The sequence below is a fragment of the Musca autumnalis genome, unplaced genomic scaffold, assembly GCF_047663935.1.
Source record: "Musca autumnalis isolate F117 unplaced genomic scaffold, ASM4766393v1 scaffold_2, whole genome shotgun sequence".
Classification (NCBI taxonomy): Eukaryota; Metazoa; Arthropoda; class Insecta; order Diptera; family Muscidae; genus Musca; species Musca autumnalis.
The window spans coordinates 175,906,961-175,932,603 of record NW_027411755.1 but is presented as its reverse complement, the minus strand read 5'-3'; the positions used below and the strand labels follow the sequence as shown (position 1 = coordinate 175,932,603).

At 38.9% G+C, this 25,643-nt stretch overlaps 1 protein-coding gene across 12 annotated transcripts in view; it reads left to right on the top strand.

Moving 5' to 3' along the window:
* The window catches only part of JhI-21 (Juvenile hormone Inducible-21), a 59,336-nt gene extending 33,693 nt beyond the window's left edge, over nucleotides 1-25,643 (top strand). For all 12 annotated transcript variants that reach the window (XM_073970034.1, XM_073970026.1, XM_073970029.1 and 9 more), the window contains exons 3-8: nucleotides 2,540-2,735; nucleotides 3,547-3,649; nucleotides 12,650-12,917; nucleotides 23,904-24,228; nucleotides 24,306-24,430; nucleotides 24,638-25,643. In XM_073970034.1, coding sequence (XP_073826135.1) covers nucleotides 2,540-2,735; nucleotides 3,547-3,649; nucleotides 12,650-12,917; nucleotides 23,904-24,228; nucleotides 24,306-24,430; nucleotides 24,638-24,914 — 1,294 coding nt within the window. In that variant the 3' untranslated portion in view covers nucleotides 24,915-25,643. The remainder of the gene's footprint in view (nucleotides 1-2,539; nucleotides 2,736-3,546; nucleotides 3,650-12,649; nucleotides 12,918-23,903; nucleotides 24,229-24,305; nucleotides 24,431-24,637) is intronic.

Below are 25,643 nucleotides of genomic sequence, written 5' to 3'. Positions count from 1 at the left end.
TCTACAAGTGGTGTGTTAAGACACGCCGTTCAGACTCGGCGATAAACAGTAGGTCCCACATAATTGAGCTAATATCAATCGGGGTGCACTCATTGATATGAGAGAAGTCTCCCCTGTCCCTCTATGGGCTGTTTGTGGAACAATTATTATTATTTTAATAACCTAATATTTTAATTTAATAATTAATTATTTTGATATTTAAATATTTTATTAATTTAATATTAAGTATATTAATATAAATATTTTAAAACTTTAATGTTTTAATAGATTAATGTTATTTAATATTTTGAGCGCAGTTATTTGTGTCTGTTTTGTAATTTAATCTGATATCGTTGGGAGTATTGATGATATGTAACATTTCAATAGTGTAGCGTTTATGGTAGTTATGACATTATTGAAATCGGGGGTGTGTTGTGTTAATGCACAGTGGGCTGCAAGTGCGGTCTTTTGTTCTGGGGGTTTATTAACAGCTTTGTGGCCTGATACTCTCGTCTTAAGTTTGGTTTTGGTAGTGCCAACATATACCTTACGACATAAGTTGGACTTGTCACCTTTGCATGGCATGCGGTAACCCACATTGGATTTGTCTTCATCCTTAACTCTATCCTTGAGTCTGCTAAACACCCTGCTTAGGGTATTGTTTGACCTGTAAGCAAGTTCATATTTTTGTTCGTCATATATTTTTGATTGTTTTAATCTTTCTGTGAAACCCTTTGTATATGTTGTTGTTTTGTAGATTTTCTTTTCCTCATTTGACTCTCTAATTGTATTTTTGCTTGTTACCCGTTCAACTAAATTTTCGATTGTTTTGATAGGAAAGTTATTTTTTCGAAGAATTTCTTTAATTTTGATGATGTTGTTGGAATAAAATTTTAACATTTAACATCATTTAAAACTTTAACAGCTCAATATTTAAATAATTTAATGTTTTAAATTTTAACATTTTAATATTGTACGATTTTAGTATTTTATTATTATTTGGGTGCCACCGTGTGCAATGGTATGCACATCTGACTTGCACGCTGAAGGTCGTGTGTTCGATTCCCCGGCCAGGCAACATCAAAAATGTCCACTGTGGCAAAATACACCTCAGTAATGTTGGCGACATTTCCTGAGTATTTCAGCCATGTAAAAATTCTATACAAGTGGTGTGTTAAGACACGCCGTTCAGACTCGGCGATAAACAGTAGGTCCCACATAATTGAGCTAATATTAATCGGGGTGCACTCATTGATAAGAGAGAAGTCTCCCTTGTCCCGTATGGGCTGTTTGAGGAATAATTATTATTATTTTAATAACATAATATTTAATTTTTTGATATTTAAATATTTTATTAATTTAATGTTTTCATATTTTTATATTATATATATTTTAATATTTAAGTATAAAATATTTTAAAACTTTAATGTTTCAATAGACTAATGTTTCTTAATATTTTAACATTTTAATATTTTATTGTTTCACTAATTTTATTGTTTTAATTTTTAATATATTAATATTTTATTATTTTAAAATTTTAATATTTTTATATTTTATTATTTCAATATTTTAAATTTTAATATTATGATATTTTTATATTTTGGTACTTTAATATTTTAAAATTTTAATATTTTAATATTTTAATAATTTAATATTTTATTATTTTAATATTTTAACTACACATAATTATAATATTTTATTATTTAAATATTTTAAGATTTTAATATTATAATTCTTTACGATTTTAATTTTTTAATTTTTACATCTATAAATATTTTAATATTTTACTATTTTAAAATTTAAATATTTTAATATTTATTATTTTAATGTTTTAATATTTTAATAATTTAATATTTTATTATTTTAACATTTTAACTACACATAATTATAATATTTTATTATTTAAATATTTAACATTTTAATATTTTATTGTTTCACTAATTTAATAATTTGACATTTTGCAAATCTAGTTCTAGACGAGTATATCGCTTCTCATAAGTAGCATCTAAGTGGAATAAAAATTAAAGAATTCACTCATTCTGCAAAGTCCATTCAAACGCGTTACATAGTAGCTATCTGATAACTTTGCTCCGAGTAATAATAAAAGTGCTTCTTTGGAATTGAACACTTCGGTCTTTTATTTAATGTACAGTCTGAAGGGCAGAACTGTTCCAATTTTAATATTTTATTATTTTAATATTTAAATATTTTAATATTTAAGTACTCTAAGATTTTAATGCTTTAATATTTTAACATAGTATTATTTTAATAATCTAATAATTTTAAATTTAATATTTTAATATCTAAATATTGTTGAATTTTAATATAGATATAAATATTTTAAAATATTGACATTTTAATATTTTAATAACGTAATAATTTAATATATTAATATTAATATTTTATAATTTTATTATTTTAATATTTTATAAATTTAATATTTTATAAATTTAATATTTTTAAAATTTATTATTAATTGTTAAATATTTTAAATTTTTATAAAAAAACCACAACAATTGTTCATACAACTCACCACATTATTATTATCTACCCTTTACAGATCTGTTGGAAGTTCATTACTAATTTGGTCAGCATGTGGCATTCTATCGACAATTGGCGCTCTATGTTATGCTGAACTTGGAACGAGTATAACACGATCCGGTGGTGATTATGCCTATTTGCTGGTTGCATTTGGTCCCTTGGTGGGATTTTTACGTTTATGGATTGCATTGCTGATCATCCGACCGACAACACAAGTAAGTACAAATCATCAAAGAGATCGATCATTTAGAAAAAAAAAACAATTTACGTTTATGCATTTAGATTTATTTGACAACATTACATGTGACATATCGGTTGTTTTTGTATTGCAGTTCATTCGATTGTCGTTTAGTCATGGAATAAATTGAATAAAGTTGCTGTTCTTGATAAAGGTTGTAATGTTGTTTTTTAATTTACAAAGTGAAAAACTATGCGAACTGATGACAACCTTCGTTATTTATTAGAAAAAAGTGGCAAGAATGAAAGTAAAAGTAAAGGGGTATTTCATATGGAAAACAAATCCCAGCAAAATGATTCATAAAGTGTGTACTTTCGTACACAAACTGTTCTTACATATTCTGAAACAAACCATTATTATGAATACTTTGTGGTAATGATTTACGGTTTATGAAAATGTTGCACAAAAACAATTGGAGTCAACTGTAGCCAGGATCACTTCACATTTGATCCTCCTTGTAATAATTTTCTGTAGAATATTTACTATGGGAAAAGTCGAGAAAATCTATTAAATTTATTGTAGAAGAAGTTTTGTTTTAATTAGTTGCGACTTTTCCAGGCCTAAGCCGTTCAACTTACCTTTTCGTAGCTATTTAGCCACAATTTATTGCTGGGATATTGCAAGCGTTCCGCTGATGTTGTTTGCTGTTACTGTCATAGGTTTATGCTAGCTGGCGCTATTGAGACAAATGTGAATTAAATTATTTGTTGAATAATATTGAATTAAAATACGTGCCAACATTTGTTTTCAATTCGAAATTTCGTTTCTTTTTTTCTTTCTTCTTCCAGACAATTGTGGCATTGACTTTTGCCCAGTATGCCGCTAAACCATTTTTTGAAGATTGTGAACCGCCCGAGAATGCTGTTAAGTTGTTGGGAGCTGTATGTTTGTGTAAGTGAGAATGTTGTTGTTTTTGTTCTTTTTAATATAATAACTTATACTCCATAAACATAAATATTAAAAGAAAATAGTCATAAAAATATTGAGGATCATGGCTCTGTAGTTTCTTCAAGAAATATTAAAAATCTAATTTTGTGTTCCGGTAGTGATCACTGAACTGTCGTTAAGGGTAGTGAGGTAATATGTGGCGAGCAATACGCCGCGTTAACAAAAAAAAAATATTGACCATTAATATTTCTGAAGGAACTGGGGTAGTCAGCTCTAATACTCTATATGAAGGATTATGAATATTATTTGTGTTGATTGCTCCGACCGCGGCAGCCACCTCAGGGTATATTTGTTTGTATTTGTATAATTTACTGTGTTGGGAGCAGCATATCCCGGAATGCCTGCTCAGGATTCTTTAGGTCCGTGCCGGAACGGAGGAAATTCCAGGACCAATATGGGTGTGCTCATTTTGTCACATCCGCATCGACCACACTCAAAATTCGGTGAGATGAAATAAATGCCAGGAGTGGGTGCATCTAACGAGTTGCTCTGGACTCGTCCATGTGAGGGACTACGACAGAGACTCTGTTGCTGCGTGAACACAGTCCCCATAATACGAGATTCCCTCGCAGTTCCCCTCGCAGCAGTGCGGCTTCAACACTTAACACCAGCCTATGCTGTTCCAATATCTGAAATGCATCATTTTTATACCCTCAGCCTTTAGGCTAAAGAGGGTATTTACACTTTGATACGACCAAAAAATGTGCCTCATCGAAATAATGGTTTTAGACCCCAAGTATGTTTGTACGATATCCGTTTCAGACAACTTTGAGTAGATCTAGCAATGTCCGTCCGTCTGTCTGGCTGGCTGGTGCGCACGATAACTCTCGAACTGATCAATCGATTCGGTTCAAATTTTGGGTATCGAAATATTTTGTCCAGATTTAAGTTCGAAGATGGGCCATATAGGTCCACTCCTTCAGGTACCTCCCCCACAAAAGTTCCAAAATGTTCGGAAAATTTGTGGGCACGATAACTCTTGAAGGAAGTAACCGATTTGGTCCATACTTTGCACATAGTGAAATTTCTACTAGACTTAGATCAGGTTCCAATATGGACTTAATCGGCCCACTGCTTCGGGTAGCTCCCACACAAAATTTCGGATAAGTTCAGTTTAGGACTTGCTCTCGAATCGCTTTGATTTTTGTTGCAACAACTTGTATTCACCTCCCCCCATACGGGGGTACAAGTTTTATCAGGTGCAAGTCCATACTTCCTGAGAAAATGGCCGGAAGTTGCAAAAAGCCCCTATGACACCTTGTGTAGTGGTTGGAGCGCATGATAACCCTCCAAGGGATCTGCCGATACGGTCCAAAATTTGGCCTTCGTAATATTTTATCAAAACATAGTTTAAATTCGAAGATGGGCTATATCGGTCCACTCCTTCAGGTACCTCCCCCACAAAACTTCCAAAATGTTCGGAAAAATTTTGCGCACGATAACTCTTGAAGGGAGTGACCGATCAAATCCATACTTTGCACATCCTAATATATCTAACAGATATAGATCAGGTTCGAATATGGACTATATTTGTCTACTGCTTCTGGTACCTCTCACACAAAATTTCGGATAAGTTCATATTAAGACCTGTTCTCGTATCAGTTTGATTTTTGTTGAATCGATTTGCATTCGCTACCTCCATTACGACGGTAAAAGTTTTTTCGGGGGCAAGTCCATATTTCTTGGGAAAACAGCCCGACAGGTGTAAAAAACCATGTGTGGCGGTCGGAGAGCACTCTCGAACTGTTCAACCGATTTGGTCCAACATTTGGTCTTCGTCATATTATATCCAAAGTCAGTTTCATGGTACTTCTTTCAACTTTCGGTACTTCTCCCCAACTTTCGGTACTTCTCACTTGAATGGGGCAACCAATTTGGTCCAAACCTTGGATCTCCTAATATTTTTGTTTAACTTCTAAAATGGCCCTTATCGGTCCTCCCTAAGGGTACCTGCCCTACAAAAGTTCAACATTTGTGTCTTAGTGCAGTTAATTCCTAATCCACATTTTTGTCGGCAAGTTCAAATGTCCAAAAAGGGCCACAAAATTCTAAAGAGACCTTAAATACATTCGATCTGTCCGGAAGTGAAAGTTTCGCTTAACATTGGCTGAGGGTATCCATCTGTCGGCAAAGCCGACTGACACTTCTTTACTTGTTCCAATTGATGTAATTGCAATGGACTCCGAGATAAGATCGAGGAAATAGTGGATTTTATGAGCCGGAAGAAGAGGATTGACTTTCCTATTGCACTGGATCATGGTAAGAGTGGTATAGTGCAGTGCTGAGCAGATTAATAGCTATACGATTTGCACGGTCAATGATGAGGCCATATCACAATTATTCACAGTTCGCCAGTTATAATCATAGTACCACTTAATCTGACAAATGACGTCAACTGGTAAACTGACGTTTCTCTTGGGTCGAACCTTCTCCCCATAATTGTTCCCATCAGCAGACCGTCCGATTTCGTCACCTCTGAATGTCGCATTTTCATCATTCATGGGAAAGCCAATGGGCCTAGTTTAAGATAGTTCACTAATCACTGCTTCAGAGATCTGTCCAACCCTACTAAAGTTCGGGTAGCAGAAAGGACAGTTTGAGACATCATCACTGCTGCATCCGCTCGCTATATAACTGCTAGTCGAATACCCTAAGTGAGGCCAAATTTTCCAGCAGAGGTGACGGGATTAGCAAATGAGACTGATTAGCTTCGCCGTACCAACCCCAATGACCCCAGAGTCAGGGAACTACCACTGGAAATTAACAGGTTTGTCGGTGAGCAAAAGCGGAACAAGTGGGTAAATCATCTTATGATGTGCAACATTGGAGGCGGAATAAGTGAATTGTGGCCAACGGTAAAGTCACTCTCGAGCCCTGGAAAGAAGGAAGATAGGACCTCATTCAGGTTTGGCGACGTTATTTTTATCGACAGTTTGTCAAACACCCCGGGAGTGACAGGGCGAAGAGTAGAGTATTACGTCGCATTATATCTCTTCCTGCGAGGGGGAACCACGACAATTTACAATGGATGATATTGCGAATGCCATCAGGACCGCTAAATCATCCAAAGCGTTCATGGTAATGCTGAAACAGCTGGATAGGCCGGCAGTCGAGTATCTCACAAAAGTTCTCAGCCCGTCGCTAGCCACCCATACCGTTCCCCAAGTCTGGAGAATGGACAGGATGGTCTTGCTACTAAAGCCGAGGAAAAACCACTCGTTATAAATGGCGCCCGAGTAGGGTCCCGACGAAAATAAGAAAAGCGAAAAAGATTCGTCGAGTTCCGTGAATAAAAGTGATTGAAATTTGAAAGTAAGCGACTTCAGACTGGACTGGAAACCGAGGGTGTGCAAGCACATTAGAGAATACCAGAAATAATGCATCGGCTAAACAGGTATTGTGGGAATTATAAGAGCAAGGCTTTAGTGAACGAATTTATACCCGAGACGTGAATAGATGTCACTGTGCCGACAAGCATCACTACGACATTTGACGCCGAGGTAATGAATATCAGAATCTTCTCGACTTTCTCGAAAGATTTAAAGAAGTAGCCGTGTGCTATAGCATCCCCTACAGCTAACCACCTTGTAGGGGAATGCTTTAAAGAGGTACCAAGTAAAGCGAGACGAGAACAAAACCAAGTTCGAATTCCGTACCAAGACCAATAAATTCTAATTATCCAACACAGCAAAAAAGTCACTACCAAATAATGGGTTTTTATTGTACTTTTTTGTAGTCGTAACTACTTACAAAACTCCCTACTTACAAAACTCCCGAGAGGTTCTTTCCTACTTTAACAGCTGATCTTGTATTAGCCAATGTCATCCTGCACAATCGTATAAGTTTAGCGGGGATACCAAACTCAGACATGGCTTGAAACACCTTTGATCTAATTGGGCTGCCGAATGTGGCCTTATAGTCGACGAACAGGTGGTATGTGTCGATCTGTCTTTCGTGGGTCTTCTCCAGTATTTGACGCAGTGTGAAGATTTGGTCAATTGTCGATTTACCAGGTCTAAAACCGCATTGGTATGATCCGATTATGTTATTGACCATGGGTTTTAAACGTTCACACAGCACACTCGACAGCACTTTGTATGCGATTGGGAGCAGACTTATGCCTCTGTAGTTTGTACACACCGTCTTGTCTCCTTTCTTGTGTACGGGACATAGGAGGCTGAGGTTCCAATCGTTGGGTATGCTCTCTTCCTGCCAAATTTCGGTAATTAACTAATGCATACTCCTTATCAACATTTCGCCACCGGTCTTGAACAGTTCGGCGGGCAGCCCATCAGCTCCTGCTGCTTTATTGTTTTCAGCCGATTAATTGCTGTCATGACCTCGCTTTGGCTAGGTGGAAGACATTCAACGTCGTCGTTTGCGATTGGTTCTGGTGTATCTTCATCACCGCCCATATTCGATACTAAGAGATTCATGAAATGCTCCTCCAGATCCTCAGTACGCTATCTGTATCAGTTACCAGATTCCCTTCATGATCTTTGCAGAAGAATGTGCCTGCACCATACCCTTCAGTCTGGTGTTTTACACTCTGGTAAAATTTGCGGACTTCATTCTGACTCCTGAACATCTCGAGTTTCTCACGCTCACGTTTTTCTTGCTCTTTCTTTTTTCTTCTGATAAAACGCTTCTCGTCTCTCCTCTTTTCCCGATATTTTTCTTTCGCACTTCGTGTTGCTACTGAATGTAGGGTTGATCTGTATGCCGCGTTCTTTTCTTCAGTAGCCTTACGGCACTCCTGATCGTACCATAGATTTTTAGGTGGTGGTTTTTGGTACCCAAGCACAGATTTTGCGGCGGTTTGAAGTGAGTGGGCTATTCTTTGCCACCGCGCTTCCACATTATCGGGACAAGCTGTTCCGTCTTCCAGCATGTGAGTCAGTTGAGCGGAATAGGCTTGTGCTATCTGTTGTGTTTGTAGCTTCTCGACATCCAGCTTCCGTCCTGTGTTAGATCACACTTTTGCCGCAACATTAAGGCGAGTGCGTACCTTTGCTGCTACAAGGAAATGGTCCGAATCGATGTTCGCTCCTCGAATCGATCGGACATCTAACACACTGAACGAGTGTCTTCCGTCTACCACAACATGATCAATCTGGTTTCTTGTTTTCCCATCTGGGGATATCCACGTAGCCTTGTGTATGTCGAGGTGTTGGAATCTGGTACTACTCACTACCATGTTTTTTGCCGCTGCAAAGTCGATCAGCCTCATTCCGTTGTCGGATGTTACCTCATGGAGGCTGAAATTTCCGATCGTGGGACCAAAGATATTTTCTCTCCCAATTTTAGGATTAAAATCTCCTAGAACAATCTTAATGTCATGGCCAGAGCAGCGGTTTGTTATTTTTACGTCTGCCCGGTTCCATCGCACTTCCTGTAAGGCGATAATATCAGCATTATACTTGTCAAGTACATCCGCCAGTGCGCAAATTGCACCTGCTCTGTAGAGAGTCCTGACATTCCAGGTGCAGATTCGCAGATCATGGTCCTTAAAACGTTTGCGGGGTTCGTCAACTTTAGAGGGGTTTGGTTTTCTTCTTTTTCTTTGTTTTTTCATAGTAGGCGGTGTTTTGACGGGGTGAGTTACTAGCCCAACGCCCAACCCAAGTTTTTAACGTTCTTATGGGTGAACGCGCGGCACATGTTAGCTCACTACCTTCAACGGATGTTAAAGGCAGCAAAACACAACCCTATGATTTGTAGTCGGACACACACGCTCTGTGTCACCGTACTCATTACGTAGTAAGTAGTGGAGTAAGAGGTTTACCATGTAACATTACTTTGTAATGGGTATTATGTAACCCTAACTAACGGATTTTCTGGGAAACGACACTTAAGTCAAATAGAATACTCATTTTAAAATCGACAGCAGCAGAAGAAAGAAAGGCCAAGGTTAGGTTAGGTTTGGGGATGTGCAGCCACTAACTTGTGACTGCGGCACTCGGAGACCTTCTGGTCCATTGTGATCATCCAGTAGAAAAAAGAGCAAAAAGCTGTAAAGAAAAGAGGAGATGGAAAAGGGAGGAGAGAGGGAAGAAATAAAAAATGTTATTAAAAAGTAAAGAGCAAATAAATTACAGAAAGTTTAAGAGGTAGGCAAAATATTTGAAACATCATTTACGCGTTCAAGTTGCGCTGTCCCAGCCACTTCAGATTTTTGATGATGTTGTAGATCACAGCAGGTTCCACAGTTGAGTAGAAAGTTAGACACGGTGGAAAGTGAACACCTACTAACCTATGCCGTCTACGAGCCAGGGCTGGACAACGACACAGGAGGTGCTCGATCGTCTCCAACTCCTCCTCATCCTCACAGAGTCTGCAGTAGTCAGTAACATCCCTATCCCATTTGATGGTAAAGGTCCTGATATAGCAGTGCCCAGTGATGACTTACGTTACTCTAACTTCAGCTTTACTCAGGTTCAACAGAGAGTTCGTTCTTTTGATTGACAGAGACGGCCATATGGATCTTGCCACAATGCACCTAGGTTCAATATGCCACAATTCACTGGCTCTCTCGTAAAATAACGCTTCAATTTTTTGGAAGAAATGACAAATGGATGGTTTGATGGAGTCAGCGATAGCTAGATCTGTAGACTGCGATCCTCGTCTAGCTAATTCTTCTGCTCTTTCATTACCCAGATAGTCGCGGTGTCCTGGTACCCAGCATAGCCGAAAGCCGTTAGTTAGCGTTCCCAAGGCTGATCTACACTTAAGGACGACATCGGATTTGATGTTGCAGGATTTGATGGCTTTAAGAGCCGCTTGACTATCCACAAAGATAGTCACCGGTTCAAAGATTACTGCATCCAAACTTTTTATCAATTCCGCTGCCTTCCAAATCGAACCGAATATTTCAGCCTGGAAGACCTGTCTAGCCTGTAGGTGTACTCAAGAGATAGCCTTTTACAGTAGACGCCAGCCCCGGCACCTTCCTCCATCTTGGAACCGTCTATATAAAAAGCCAGACCGTCCAGAGTGGGGTTACTGCGGTTCTAGTTGTCTCTACTAGGTATAACGACGTCAATATCGTCAAATCTCAGGACTGGTGATATATAGTCGCTTAGTTTCCCGCGTTTGTTCACATTTATACCTGATTCGTTCAGGATACATCCATGCCCATAGCTACAACCGCGCCAGAGATCCTGTTTATGCAGCACTGAGAGTTTCCTGACACTTAATGCTGAGACTCAGTAGTTTTAAGTTCAGCATTGCGTTCAGAGAAGCCTGTGGATGTCGATTTTTGGCGCAGTGAGTGCAATCAAACAAGAGAACCATAGGATAAGATGGGTCTAACCACGGTGTTATACAGCCAGTGTATAATCAATGGGTTTAGACCCCAACTTTTCCCAAAGTGCAATCAATACTCTCTCCGCCCGCTCCTTAGCATTCCTGTTCCATCGCTATTGACAGTCCAGGATTGTGCCAAGGTACTTTGCCTCGGGCGAGAGCTGAAGCTGCACTCCATCCTGTGTTGGTGGTACAAATACGCCGAGCTTACGCTTTCTCGTGAACATTACCAGTTCTGTCTTGGTTGGGCTTACTCCAAGGCCATTGACCTTAGCCCAGCGCGACAGCGTCGATTATGCTCCCTGCATAAGCTCCGAAATGGTTGACGGAAACTTTCCGGAAATCAGTAGTACTACGTCGTCCGCATAGGCAACAACTTTTATACCTTGATTGTTCAGATCAGTCAAAATATTGTTTATAACAAGTAGCCACAGTAACGGTGAGAGCACCCCTCCTTGGGGTGTGCCTCTAGTTACTGTTTTCCTAATTTTTGTCTCCCCAATGCTGGAGTTTATAATTCTGCTTTCTAGCATATTATTTATCCAACAAGTTAGAGGTTCAGGTGTGTTAACTTTCTTAAGTGAGAGTTTTATGGACTCAAGTTCTACGTTGTTAAAAGCTCCGTCTAAGTCTAGAAAGGCAGCCAAGGTAAAGTTTGGGTTCTCCATATTCCTCTCAATGAAGCCAACCACCTCATGCAAGGCAGACTCCCCAAATTTGCCTTTGATATAGGCGTGCTGTGAGTTGCTTATAGAGGCGAGGCGAGGAGATCTCCAGATCGATCAGTCTTTGGAGAGTCTTAAGGAGAAAGGATGATAAACTGATGGGTCTGTAGTCCTTTGGTGACTAGGTTTTCCCGCTTTGGGAATGTAAGTAACTTTTACCTCTTTCCACAGACTCGGTAAGGCCAAAGATTACATCTTAAAAATTCTCACGACCGTATGACGTCATCAGCAGTTGAAGGCTATAAATCATATCCATCGCTTATATGACGGCATTTAAAACACGATTTCAAAACACTGGGTGAATTGATAAGACCAATCGAGGATTTTGACACCCCCTTTTTCCGCACTGTTGGTCCTGTAATCATCCCGAGGATCTGCAATCCTATTCTGTTCTCGTTGTGGTGAAGTTCTCACCTGGCACAGCGAAGAGAATTATCCAGATGGCTCTGGGCGTTCAATATAGGGAATAGTCTAAACTCTAGCCGAATCCTTGCCGAAATTATAAGCACTTTAATTTTGCTGACTTTGGTTGGTTAGAGAATCACTTCAGATTTGTTATTAGAGTGGGTGTCTGTGTGGAGGACTCATGAAATTTAGAGATATATTGGCAATAGTTTTTAGGTCCAACAATCTTTTTTTTAATTTCGCAGTATTGACGCGGAAAAAGTCATTGGTTTTTCGACGGTAAGTTACTGGGTTTTCCAACTTTGGAATGGTAATGTAGATAAAATAATCGCCAATCTTTTCATTTGAGATGAGGGCAGAGTAAGAGCTTGATTTTGTCGAAAGATAATCCTTTTTGGTTAGTAGTATGCATCCACTCCTCAAATATTTCTCAGTATCATAAAAAATATTTAAATTTTTTCATAAAAATAATTATCTTTTTTCTTCCTTTTCTTCCCATTTCTTACAGGTCTTCTGACAGCCATCAATTGTCTATCGGTAAAGTGGGCAATGAAAGTTCAAGATTACTTTACCTATGGAAAGCTTTTAGCCCTGGCCTTAATTATTCTGGCTGGTATCTATCAAATGGCCACCGGACAAATGGAAAACTTTGAGAATATGTGGGAAGGCCAATATGGTATTGAGAATATTGGATTTGCCTTCTATTCGGGATTATTTGCATTTGGTGGTTGGAATTATTTGAATTTTGTGACCGAAGAGTTACAGGATCCATACAAGTAAGTAATTAATAGATTTTCCCATTACCCACAAACACTTTAACTCCCCTCCCTCCCCATCTCTCGCTCAAATATTTAATCTTTGACATTAATGTCATTTGAGATGTGCATACATTTAAAAGCCAATATCTTTAAAAGCTTTAACAAATTGCCGCTGCCAAAGCAAATTATACTTTTAGTGATTCTTGAAAACAGACTGTAAGAGGACGACTTGTTGCTTCATGTCCCCACTTTTCTCCCACAATCATTCCTATGACCCATTTCAGTTATTCCATACTTCTTCTTCTCTTCTTTGACTCTGTTGCCATTGTCTTGCCTTAAGTGGTTTCTTTAAGCTAAAAATCAAACTCAACAAAAAGTCTTACAAGTCATACACTTAGCAGAATGAACGTTCCGACGTCAGCACTACAAAGGATTCTCAATTGTATACATTGAAGGATGATGTTGATAATGATAAATCCGTTGAGGACGATGTAGAAAACGAAGAACGAGAAGAAGTGTAACTGAAAATGTGTAACAATCAACAAGTTGTTGCTACAGCTATAATGAATGCTATCAAATATCCTTGTAAATGAATGGATGAATGAAATTTCGTTAAATGTTATTTTTGTTTGGGTTGTCGTTGTTGTTGTTGCCGCTGCTACTGAGAACCATGTGAAAAGTTAACTATGCATGTCTATGACGTACATGCATTAGATTATGGAGGATATGGGATACACACAATCAACTTGTTAAAGTTATCTCAATGATTTTAGTAGTCTAGAGGAGGTATATTTTGTTAAATAATTTAGAATGGAGGATTATTCAGTCGTCATGCTGTACGAATGGATAAGATGGTGGTGGCTTAAAACAAATCACTTTAATAAGGAAACAGAACTTGTGGAATTCTATATGAACACCTTGTAGTCTTCCATAAGAAGATCTTGGGGTATTCTATAAGAAGACCATGTGGCCTCTATAAGAAGCCCTTGTGGTCTTCTATAAGAAGCCCTTGTGGTCTTCTAGAAGAAGAACTTGTGATGTTCTATAAGAAGCCCTTGTGGTCGTCTATAAGAAGACCTTTTGGTCTTCTAACAGCAGACCTTGAGGACTTCTAAACGAAGACCTTGTGCTCTTTTGTAAGCAGACCTAGTCGAGTTATATAAGATCTTGTGATTTTCCATTAGAAGTGGAGTATTCTATGGGAAAACCTTGTGGTAGTCTATAAGAAACCGTGGTATCCTATAAGAAGTCCTTGTGGTATTCTATAAGAAGACCTTGTGGTCTTCTATAAAACGACATGGTGGTATCTTATAAGAAGTGCTTGTGCTCTTCTATAAGAAGAGCTTAGATTCGTCTATAAGAAGAGGTTGGACTCTCCGATTAGAAGAGCTTGGGCTCTTCTATAAGAAAATCTTGGGCTCTTCTATAAGAGGAGTTTGTGCGCTTCTATAAGAAGAGATTGTGCTCTTCTATAAGAAGAGCTTGTGGGCTGTTCTCTAAGAAGAGCTTATTTTCTTATATAAGGAGAGCTTGGACACAACTATTAGAGGAGCTTTGGCTCTTCTATAAGAAGGCCTTGTGCTCTTCTATAAGATGAGCTTGTGCTCCTCTATAAGAAGAGCTTGTGCTCTTCTATAAGAAGAGCTTATGCTCTTCTATAAGAAGAGCTTATGCTCTTCTATAAGAAGAGCTTATGCTCTTCTATAAGAAGAGCTTATGCTCTTCTATAAGAAGAGCTTATGCTCTTCTATAAAAAGAGCTTGTGCTCTTCCATAAGAAGAGCTTGTGCTCTTCTATAAGAAGAGCTTGTGCTCTTCTATAAGAAGAGCTTGTGCTCTTCTATAAGAAGAGCTTGTGCTCTTCTATAAGAAGAGCTTGTGCTCTTCTATAAGAAAAGCTTGTTCTCTTCTATAAGAAGAACTTGTGGTGTTCTATCAGAAGCCCTTGTGATCTTCTATAAGAAGAGCTTGTGATCTTCTATAAGAAGAGCTTGTGCTCTTCTTTAAGAAGAGCTTGTGCTCTCCTATAAGAAGAGCTTGTGCTCTTCTATAAGAAGAGCTGCTTGTGCTCTTCTATAAGAAGAGCTTGTGCTCTTCTATAAGAAGAGCTTGTGATCTTCTATAAGAAGAGCTTGTGCTCTTCTATAAGAAGAGCTGCTTGTGCTCTTCTATAAGAAGAGCTGCTTGTGCTCTTCTATAAGAAGAGCTGCTTGTGCTCTTCTATAAGAAGAGCTGCTTGTGCTCTTCTATAAGAAGAGCTGCTTGTGCTCTTCTATAAGAAGAGCTGCTTGTGCTCTTCTATAAGAAGAGCTGCTTGTGCTCTTCTATAAGAAGAGCTGCTTGTGCTCTTCTATAAGAAGAGCTGCTTGTGCTCTTCTATAAGAAGAGCTGCTTGTGCTCTTCTATAAGAAGAGCTGCTTGTGCTCTTCTATAAGAAGAGCTGCTTGTGCTCTTCTATAAGAAGAGCTGCTTGTGCTCTTCTATAAGAAGAGCTGCTTGTGCTCTTCTATAAGAAGAGCTGCTTGTGCTCTTCTATAAGAAGAGCTTGTGCTCTTCTATAAGAAGAACTTGTGCTCTTCTAAAAGACGAGCTTGTGCTCTTCTATAAGACGAGCTTGTGCTCTTCTATAAGAAGAGCTTGTGCTCTTCTATAAGAAGAGCTTGTGCTCTTCTATAAGAAGAGCTTGTGCTCTTCTATAAGAAGAGCTTGTGCTCTTCTATAAGAAGAGCTTGTGCTCTTCTATAAGAAGAGCTTGTGCAAGAAGAGCACAAGCTCTTGGTCTTCTAGAAGAAGAACTTGTGATGTTCTATAAGAAGCCCTTGTGGTCGTCTATAAGAAGACCTTTTGGTCTTCTAACAGCAGACCTTGAGGACTTCTAAACGAAGACCTTGTGCTCTTTTGTAAGCAGACCTAGTCGAGTTATATAAGATCTTGTGATTTTCCATTAGAAGTGGAGTATTCTATGGGAAAACCTTGTGGTAGTCTATAAGAAACCGTGGTATCCTATAAGAAGTCCTTGTGGTATTCTATAAGAAGACCTTGTGGTCTTCTATAAGACGACATGGTGGTATCTTATAAGAAGTGCTTGTGCTCTTCTATAAGAAGAGCTTAGATTCATCTATAAGAAGAGGTTGGACTCTCCGATTAGAAGAGCTTGGGCTCTTCTATAAGAAAATCTTGGGCTCTTCTATAAGAGGAGTTTGTGCGCTTCTATAAGAAGAGATTGTGCTCTTCTATAAGAAGAGCTTGTGGGCTGTTCTCTAAGAAGAGCTTATTTTCTTATATAAGGAGAGCTTGGACACAACTATTAGAGGAGCTTTGGCTCTTCTATAAGAAGGCATTGTGCTCTTCTATAAGATGAGCTTGTGCTCTTCTATAAGATGAGCTTGTGCTCCTCTATAAGAAGAGCTTGTGCTCTTCTATAAGAAGAGCTTATGCTCTTCTATAAGAAGAGCTTATGCTCTTCTATAAGAAGAGCTTATGCTCTTCTATAAGAAGAGCTTATGCTCTTCTATAAGAAGAGCTTATGCTCTTCTATAAAAAGAGCTTGTGCTCTTCCATAAGAAGAGCTTGTGCTCTTCTATAAGAAGAGCTTGTGCTCTTCTATAAGAAGAGCTTGTGCTCTTCTATAAGAAGAGCTTGTGCTCTTCTATAAGAAGAGCTTGTGCTCTTCTATAAGAAGAGCTTGTGCTCTTCTATAAGAAAAGCTTGTTCTCTTCTATAAGAAGAACTTGTGGTGTTCTATCAGAAGCCCTTGTGATCTTCTATAAGAAGAGCTTGTGCTCTTCTATAAGAAGGGCTTGTGCTCTTCTATAAGAAGAGCTGCTTGTGCTCTTCTATAAGAAGAGCTGCTTGTGCTCCTCTATAAGAAGAGCTTGTGCTCTTCTATAAGAAGAGCTGCTTGTGCTCTTCTATAAGAAGAGCTGCTTGTGCTCTTCTATAAGAAGAGCTGCTTGTGCTCTTCTATAAGAAGAGCTTGTGCTCTTCTATAAGAAGAGCTTGTGCTCTTCTATAAGAAGAGCTTGTGCTCTTCTATAAGAAGAGCTGCTTGTGCTCTTCTATAAGAAGAGCTGCTTGTGCTCTTCTATAAGAAGAGCTGCTTGTGCTCTTCTATAAGAAGAGCTTGTGCTCTTCCATAAGAAGAGCTTGTGCTCTTCTATAAGAAGAGCTTGTGCTCTTCTATAAGAAGAGCTTGTGATCTTCTATAAGAAGAGCTTGTGATCTTCTATAAGAAGAGCTTGTGATCTTCTATAAGAAGAGCTTGTGCTCTTCTTTAAGAAGGGCTTGTGCTCTTCTATAAGAAGAGCTTGGTCTTCTAGAAGAAGAACTTGTGATGTTCTATAAGAAGCCCTTGTGGTCGTCTATAAGAAGACCTTTTGGTCTTCTAACAGCAGACCTTGAGGACTTCTAAACGAAGACCTTGTGCTCTTTTGTAAGCAGACCTAGTCGAGTTATATAAGATCTTGTGATTTTCCATTAGAAGTGGAGTATTCTATGGGAAAACCTTGTGGTAGTCTATAAGAAACCGTGGTATCCTATAAGAAGTCCTTGTGGTATTCTATAAGAAGACCTTATGGTCTTCTATAAGACGACATGGTGGTATCTTATAAGAAGTGCTTGTGCTCTTCTATAAGAAGAGCTTAGATTCGTCTATAAGAAGAGGTTGGACTCTCCGATTAGAAGAGCTTGGGCTCTTCTATAAGAAAATCTTGGGCTCTTCTATAAGAGGAGTTTGTGCGCTTCTATAAGAAGAGATTGTGCTCTTCTATAAGAAGAGCTTGTGGGCTGTTCTCTAAGAAGAGCTTATCTTCTTATATAAGGAGAGCTTGGACACAACTATTAGAGGAGCTTTGGCTCTTCTATAAGAAGGCCTTGTGCTCTTCTATAAGATGAGCTTGTGCTCTTCTATAAGATGAGCTTGTGCTCCTCTATAAGAAGAGCTTGTGCTCCTCTATAAGAAGAGCTTGTGCTCTTCTATAAGAAGAGCTTATGCTCTTCTATAAGAAGAGCTTATGCTCTTCTATAAGAAGAGCTTATGCTCTTCTATAAGAAGAGCTTATGCTCTTCTATAAGAAGAGCTTATGCTCTTCTATAAGAAGAGCTTATGCTCTTCTATAAAAAGAGCTTGTGCTCTTCCATAAGAAGAGCTTGTGCTCTTCTATAAGAAGAGCTTGTGCTCTTCTATAAGAAGAGCTTGTGCTCTTCTATAAGAAGAGCTTGTGCTCTTCTATAAGAAGAGCTTGTGCTCTTCTATAAGAAAAGCTTGTTCTCTTCTATAAGAAGCCCTTGTGATCTTCTATAAGAAGAGCTTGTGATCTTCTATAAGAAGAGCTTGTGCTCTTCTTTAAGAAGAGCTTGTGCTCTTCTTTAAGAAGAGCTTGTGCTCTTCTATAAGAAGAGCTTGTGCTCTTCTATAAGAAGAGCTGCTTGTGCTCTTCTATAAGAAGAGCTTGTGCTGCTTGTGCTCTTCTATAAGAAGAGCTTGTGCTCTTCTATAAGAAGAGCTTGTGCTCTTCTATAAGAAGAGCTTGTGCTCTTCTATAAGAAGAGCTTGTGCTCTTCTATAAGAAGAGCTTGTGATCTTCTATAAGAAGAGCTTGTGCTCTTCTATAAGAAGAGCTTGTGATCTTCTATAAGAAGAGCTTGTGCTCTTCTATAAGAAGAGCTTGTGCTCTTCTATAAGAAGAGCTTGTGCTCTTCTATAAGAAGAGCTGCTTGTGCTCTTCTATAAGAAGAGCTGCTTGTGCTCTTCTATAAGAAGAGCTGCTTGTGCTCTTCTATAAGAAGAGCTGCTTGTGCTCTTCTATAAGAAGAGCTGCTTGTGCTCTTCTATAAGAAGAGCTGCTTGTGCTCTTCTTTAAGAAGAGCTGCTTGTGCTCTTCTATAAGAAGAGCTGCTTGTGCTCTTCTATAAGAAGAGCTGCTTGTGCTCTTCTATAAGAAGAGCTTGTGCTCTTCTATAAGAAGAGCTTGTGCTCTTCTATAAGAAGAGCTGCTTGTGCTCTTCTATAAGAAGAGCTGCTTGTGCTCTTCTATAAGAAGAGCTTGTGCTCTTCTATAAGAAGAGCTGCTTGTGCTCTTCTATAAGAAGAGCTTGTGCTCTTCTATAAGAAGAGCTTGTGCTCTTCTATAAGAAGAGCTGCTTGTGCTCTTCTATAAGAAGAGCTGCTTGTGCTCTTCTATAAGAAGAGCTGCTTGTGCTCTTCTATAAGAAGAGCTGCTTGTGCTCTTCTATAAGAAGAGCTGCTTGTGCTCTTCTATAAGAAGAGCTGCTTGTGCTCTTCTATAAGAAGAGCTGCTTGTGCTCTTCTATAAGAAGAGCTGCTTGTGCTCTTCTATAAGAAGAGCTGCTTGTGCTCTTCTATAAGAAGAGCTGCTTGTGCTCTTCTATAAGAAGAGCTGCTTGTGCTCTTCTATAAGAAGAGCTGCTTGTGCTCTTCTATAAGAAGAGCTGCTTGTGCTCTTCTATAAGAAGAGCTGCTTGTGCTCTTCTATAAGAAGAGCTGCTTGTGCTCTTCTATAAGAAGAGCTGCTTGTGCTCTTCTATAAGAAGAGCTGCTTGTGCTCTTCCATAAGAAGAGCTTGTGCTCTTCTATAAGAAGGGCTTGTGCTCTTCTATAAGAAGAGCTTGTGCTCTTCTATAAGAAGAGCTTGTGCTCTTCTATAAGAAGAGCTTGTGCTCTTCTATAAGAAGAGCTGCTTGTGCTCTTCTATAAGAAGAGCTGCTTGTGCTCTTCTATAAGAAGAGCTGCTTGTGCTCTTCTATAAGAAGAGCTTGTGCTGCTTGTGCTCTTCTATAAGAAGAGCTTGTGCTGCTTGTGCTCTTCTATAAGAAGAGCTTGTGCTCTTCCATAAGAAGAGCTTGTGCTCTTCTATAAGAAGAGCTTGTGATCTTCTATAAGAAGAGCTTGTGCTCTTCTATAAGAAGGGCTTGTGCTCTTCTATATGAAGAGCTGCTTGTGCTCTTCTATAAGAAGAGCTTGTGCTGCTTGTGCTCTTCTATAAGAAGAGCTTGTGCTCTTCTATAAGAAGAGCTTGTGCTCTTCTATAAGAAGAGCTTGTGCTCTTCTATAAGAAGAGCTTGTGCTCTTCTATAAGAAGAGCTTGTGCTCTTCTATAAGAAGAGCTTGTGCTGTTCTATAAGAAGAGCTTCTGCTCTTATATAAGAAGAGCTTCTGCTCTTCTAGAAGAAGAGCTTCTGCTCTTCTAGAAGAAGAGCTTCTGCTCTTCTAGAAGAAGAGCTTCTGCTTTTCTAGAAGAAGAGCTTCTGTTCTTCTAGAAGAAGAGCTTCTGCTCTTCTATAAAAAGAGCTTGTGCTCTTCTATAAAAAGAGCTTGTGCTCTTCTATAAGAAGAGCTTGTGCTCTTCTATAAGAAGAGCTTGTTCGTGTGGTATTCTATCAGATGACCCTGTGGACTTATATAAGAAACCTACGTGGTCTTCTATATACATACCTTGTAGTCCTCTACAGAAACAACCTTTGGTTTTCTTTAAGAAGGCTTTGTTGTTGTTGTTGTAACACTCTTTGATATGTTTGTAAGTTCGCTTTTCTGTTTAATTAGGCGTTGGATTTGCCTCCAGTTCTACGAATGTGGCTGCTTCCGAAGGGTTGTAGCCACAATGCTACTAGAGTTTGTAACATGGTTTTGTCGTAGGCCGGGGTAGACGAGTAATCTCCCTTTCCCTTTCGGATATTTATTGATGTAAAACTAATTTATAATCTACTGATGTTTGAATACGATAAGAAGTGTTTAAATAGCAAATAGTAGATCGGATAATTAACTGGGGAATCGGCAACTTGGATTCAGTATTTGTTGTTAGAAGCTTCGTACGAGATAAGTGGCTGCTGGTGTGTAGGTTTGGCAGTGCAGTTACCGAATGCTGGGCAGATGTTTTGCACAGTGTCATCAATCCTTACCCTATAGGAATTTTGATGGCTGTAGCATCCCGAGCTTAGTTCAGCCGAAACTACACTAGGTTATCCTTGACCTATAGGAATTTAGACTGCTGCATCATCCCGAGCGTAGTTCAGTCAAAACTACTCCGGTTTAATCTCCTTGTCCGAGGACCACGATAGTAGTGTAGGGCATCTGCGGCTGCATCGGTTTGAGTGCTATTCAAACCTCTTTTATAGGGCACGGTGCGCCTGAACCAACTTTAAATGGAAAGTGTTTACACCTGGGAAGTTTTTGCGGATTCTGAAACTACAATGTTTATAGATGAGAAAAATGAACTCAGTGCTCACCTCTGCAGTCCATGTGGTGAACAGAGTGGAGGATATTTGCATATTCCTGGCGTGAATTGAAAGGGTACGATCAGTTAAATAGGTATTTAGCCTTCTCAAAAATGATATCAGGGAAGGTACCTGACGCCAAGATCGTATAATCATCCGCATACGTTACAATCTCAATATTGTCTGGAGGAGGAGAGTTAGAGGTTATACAGTGCGGGAGATACCAACCCACCTTGGTGAACTCCATATTTCACTCCACGGGGCTTGGACTTCTTGTTCCTGAATTCCTGAATTGTTCATTATCCGGAGGGAAGTGTGTTCAATGTCGGGCGCCACCATATCATACGGTATGCTCTGGATAAGTCCTCGACTAATATGTGTGGAGATGTCGTGCAGCGCTGTTGTCGTCGACGATCGGCAACTGGATAGTTATTTCTGACGCTGGATTAAAGCCTGAAATGTCTTTGCTACGGGCGGGCATCCAGGCTTCAGTAGCGGGAGCATCATGTACATTTTGCAGCCTTCGGAAACGATGTGGGTGACTAGCGACAGGTTGACAACTTTAGTGAGATGTTAGTATCCCGGCTCATCCAGCTGTCCAACGCTCTGGTTAAGCGTTCCTGATGAAAATCGCAACATCATCCATCACTTGGTTACCTCTACATCTTCGTGACTCAGGTCGTATCTTCTTTCTTTTCAGGGTTTGAGAGTGACTTAACCGTTGTCCACAATTCACATATTCCGGTTCCAATCTTGTAACTCTTCAAATGATTTTCCGCCTGTTTTTCTTCTGCTCACCGATCAACCTGTTAACTTCCAGTGACAGCTCCCTGACTATGGTATCATTAGGGTTGACACGACGAAGCTCATCACGCTCATTTGCCAATCCCGTCGCCTCTGCGGGGAAGTTTGGTCTCATTTCGCGTAAACGACCAGCAGGTATATGGCGAGCGATGGTTATGTCTGACGAACTGTGACACTCTCCGCGAATGCTGGTAGGGGCGTCCTCATTGGCCGTGCAGGACTATACCCCTCTGGTCGTTTCCGAGGACCAAATGCAACAACATATGATGAGCATTAAAGTTCCCAAGACCAGACGGTCATTACCTACAACCTGGAGTACAGCGAGGTCTGTTTTGAACAGGCTGGTGCAACAGGAAACCTTGTGGTCTTCTTGTAGCTTCCGATAACAAGACCTTGTACTCTTCTATAAGAAGACATTGTGTAGTTCTATAAAATGACCTTGTGCTCTTCTATAAGAAGGTCTTGTGGTTTTCTGAAAGAAAGGTTGCTTCTATAGGCCCTTTCTAAAAGAAAGGGTGCTTCTATAGACCATTTCTGCAAGAAAGGGAGCTCCTGAAGAGCCTTTCTGAAAGAAACGGTGCTTCTATAGACTCCTTCTAAAAGGAAGGGTGCTTCTATATATCGTTTATGAAAGAAAGGGTGTTTCTAAAGACCATTTCTGCAAGAAAGGGTGCTTCTATAGACCCTTTCTGCAAGAAAGGGTGATTCTATTTACCCTTTTTGCAAGAAAGTGTGCTTCTATAGAACCTTTCTACAAGAAAGGGTGCCTCTATAGACCCTTTCTTCAATAAAGGGTGCTTCTATAGACCCTTTCAGCAAGAAAGGGTGCTACTATAGACCCTTTCAGCAAGAAAGGGTGCTACTATAGACCCTTTCGGCAAGAAAGGGTGCTACTATAGACCCTTTCTGCAAGAAAGGGTGCTTCCATAGACCGTTTCAGCAAGAAAGGTGCTTCTATTGACCCTTTCTAAAAGTAAAGGTGCTTCTATTGACCCTTTCTAAAAGAAAGGGTGCTTCTACAGACCGTTTATAAAAGAAAGGGTGCTTTTACAGACCCTTTCTAAAAGAAAGGGTGCTTCTACAGACCCTTTCTAAAAGAAAGGGTGCTTCTACAGACCCTTTCTAAAAGAAAGGGTGCTTCTACAGACCCTTTCTGCAAGAAAGGGTGCTTCTACAGACCCTTCCTGCAAGAAACGGTGCCTCTATTGACCCTTTCTGCAAGAAAGGGTGCTACTATAGACCCTTTCAGCAAGAAAGGGTGCTACTATAGACCCTTTCTGCAGGAAAGGGTGCTTCTATAGGCCCTTTCTGCAGGAAAGGGTGCTTCTACAGACCCTTTCTGCAAGAAAGGTGCCTCTATTGACCCTTTCTGCAAGAAAGGTGCCTCTATTGACCCTTTCTGTAAGAAAAGGGTGCTTTCATAGACCCTTTCTGCAAGAAAGGATGCTTCTATAGACCCTTTCTGCAAGAAAGGGAGCTCCTGAAGAGCCTTTCTGAAAGAAACGGTGCTTCTATAGACTCCTTCTGAAAGGAAGGGTGCTTCTATAGACCCTTTCTAAAAGAAAGGTTGCTTCTTTAGAGTCTTACTGAAAGAAACTGTAGATTATAGACTCTTTCTGAAAGAAAGGGTGCTTCTATAGATCGTTTGTGAAAAAAGGGTGCTACTATAGACCCTTTCTGCAAGAAAGAGTGCTACTATAGACCCTTTCTGCAAGAAAGAGTGCTACTATAGACCCTTTCTGCACGAAAGGGTCCTTTTATAGACCCTTTCTGCAAGAAAAGCTTTGTAGTTTTCTTAAGGAAGATTTTGTGGTTTTCTTAATTAGACCTTGCGGACTTCTATAAGATGACCTTGTGGTCTTCTATAAGCAGATCTTGTGTTCTTTACAAGGTTTTCGGTCTTCCACAATGGCTCTTTTTGCACACATTTTCAAATGGCTATCATACTTATGTTCTTATTTCCTTTCAGAAACCTTCCCCGCGCCATTTGGATTGCCATGCCTCTTGTGACTGGAATTTATGTTTTAGTGAATCTCGCCTATTTTGCTGTGGTATCAAAAACTGAAATGCTTAGTTCTCTGGCTGTGGCGGTGACATTTGGTAATCGTATGTTTGGTTCGCTGGCCTTTATGGTGCCAATATTTGTGGCTTTGAGTACTTTCGGTGGTGTCAATGGAATACTGTTCACATCTGCACGCCTATTCGCCACAGGTGCCCAAGAGGGTCATTTACCGAAATTCTTTCAACTATTCCATGTGAAGCAACAGACGCCAATACCTTCGTTGATATTTTCGGTAAGAAGAAATATATTTTGAAATTATTTTTATTGTAATTGTTGTTTTTCTTATTTATATTTTATTGTAATTTATAGTGTCTGATGTCACTGCTGATGCTGTTAACTGCCGATGTCTATGCCTTAATTAATTACTTTAGTTCGGTATTGTGGTTATCTGTTGTCGCCAGTATAGCTGGCATGTTGTGGTTAAGAAAAGCAAGGTAAGTGTTAAGAATTAAGGAAGTGTTTTGTAACGATTAATAGGCGAGAGGTCGATCGATATATTTCAATTGTTGGCTATTGAGATGAGACTTAGTTGGAAAATTTTGTAATAATTGTATCATCAATTTCCATTAAATTGGAACAAATTTTAAGCTGAGCTTATGTGTTTCCCAGTATCATTGATGTATTTTTGTTTTTTCTTTCAGACCCGATATACCCCGTCCCATACGAGTACACACCGCTTTGCCAATTATCTTCATCATTTGTTGCATTGTTTTGGTGCTGATGCCCAGTTTTACACAACCCATGAATTTACTAATGGGTTTGGCCATAACCATAGCCGGTGTACCATTCTATTATGTTTGTATTGCCTGGAAGGATAAACCCAAATGTTATGGACGTTTTTCATATAGCGTTGTAAGGCTGTGTCGGGCCATATTCAATACTACCATCATTGAGGGTAGTGAAAGTGTTACAAAATAGATGGGTTATAACTTATAAGAGCAAGAAAATATATATTATATTACAAATGTATTTATGTATTGTTATATTAATGCAGAAAATGTGTGTAAAGTTGAAAAACTGCTAAATGAACAACCAACTAAGGGGAATTATTTAAGAACGTATTTTACCTTAACTGTTATCAGTACAAATGATATACATTTTAAAACAAATTTCAATTTTGTTTCAAAACCTGTTCATTATAGTCGTTTTTCAACTCAAACCTAGTAAGACCCCTCCCCATTCCTCAATGTATTACTCTGATAAGTGTAAGTTTGTGTTTAGTGATGTGTGCATTGACCCCCGCCAGCCCTTTTTGCATCCATTATAAATGTATTTATGTATCTTTAAGATAATGAAAGAAGAACCACTTAAGATAATTACATAAGAATATGTCTACATATATGTAAAATTGTATATTTAAGAACATAATTATATTTGTTATATCACGTTATAATAATGTATTATTTAATTTAATGGTCTGTTTCACTAAGACGATTCAACTTCAATTTTTTGAAAAATATTTGAATTGTTTTTATTTTCAATAAAAAAAAAAAAAAAAACATTTCATACAACAACAGGCAGTTTGGAAGTAATTCGAAAGAATTTGAATTCGAATCGTCTTAGAGAAACAGGCCATAAATAATTTAATTTAATAATCTCATTAAAAATATATTGTATAATTTAAGAAAGTTTATAAAAACCACTAAA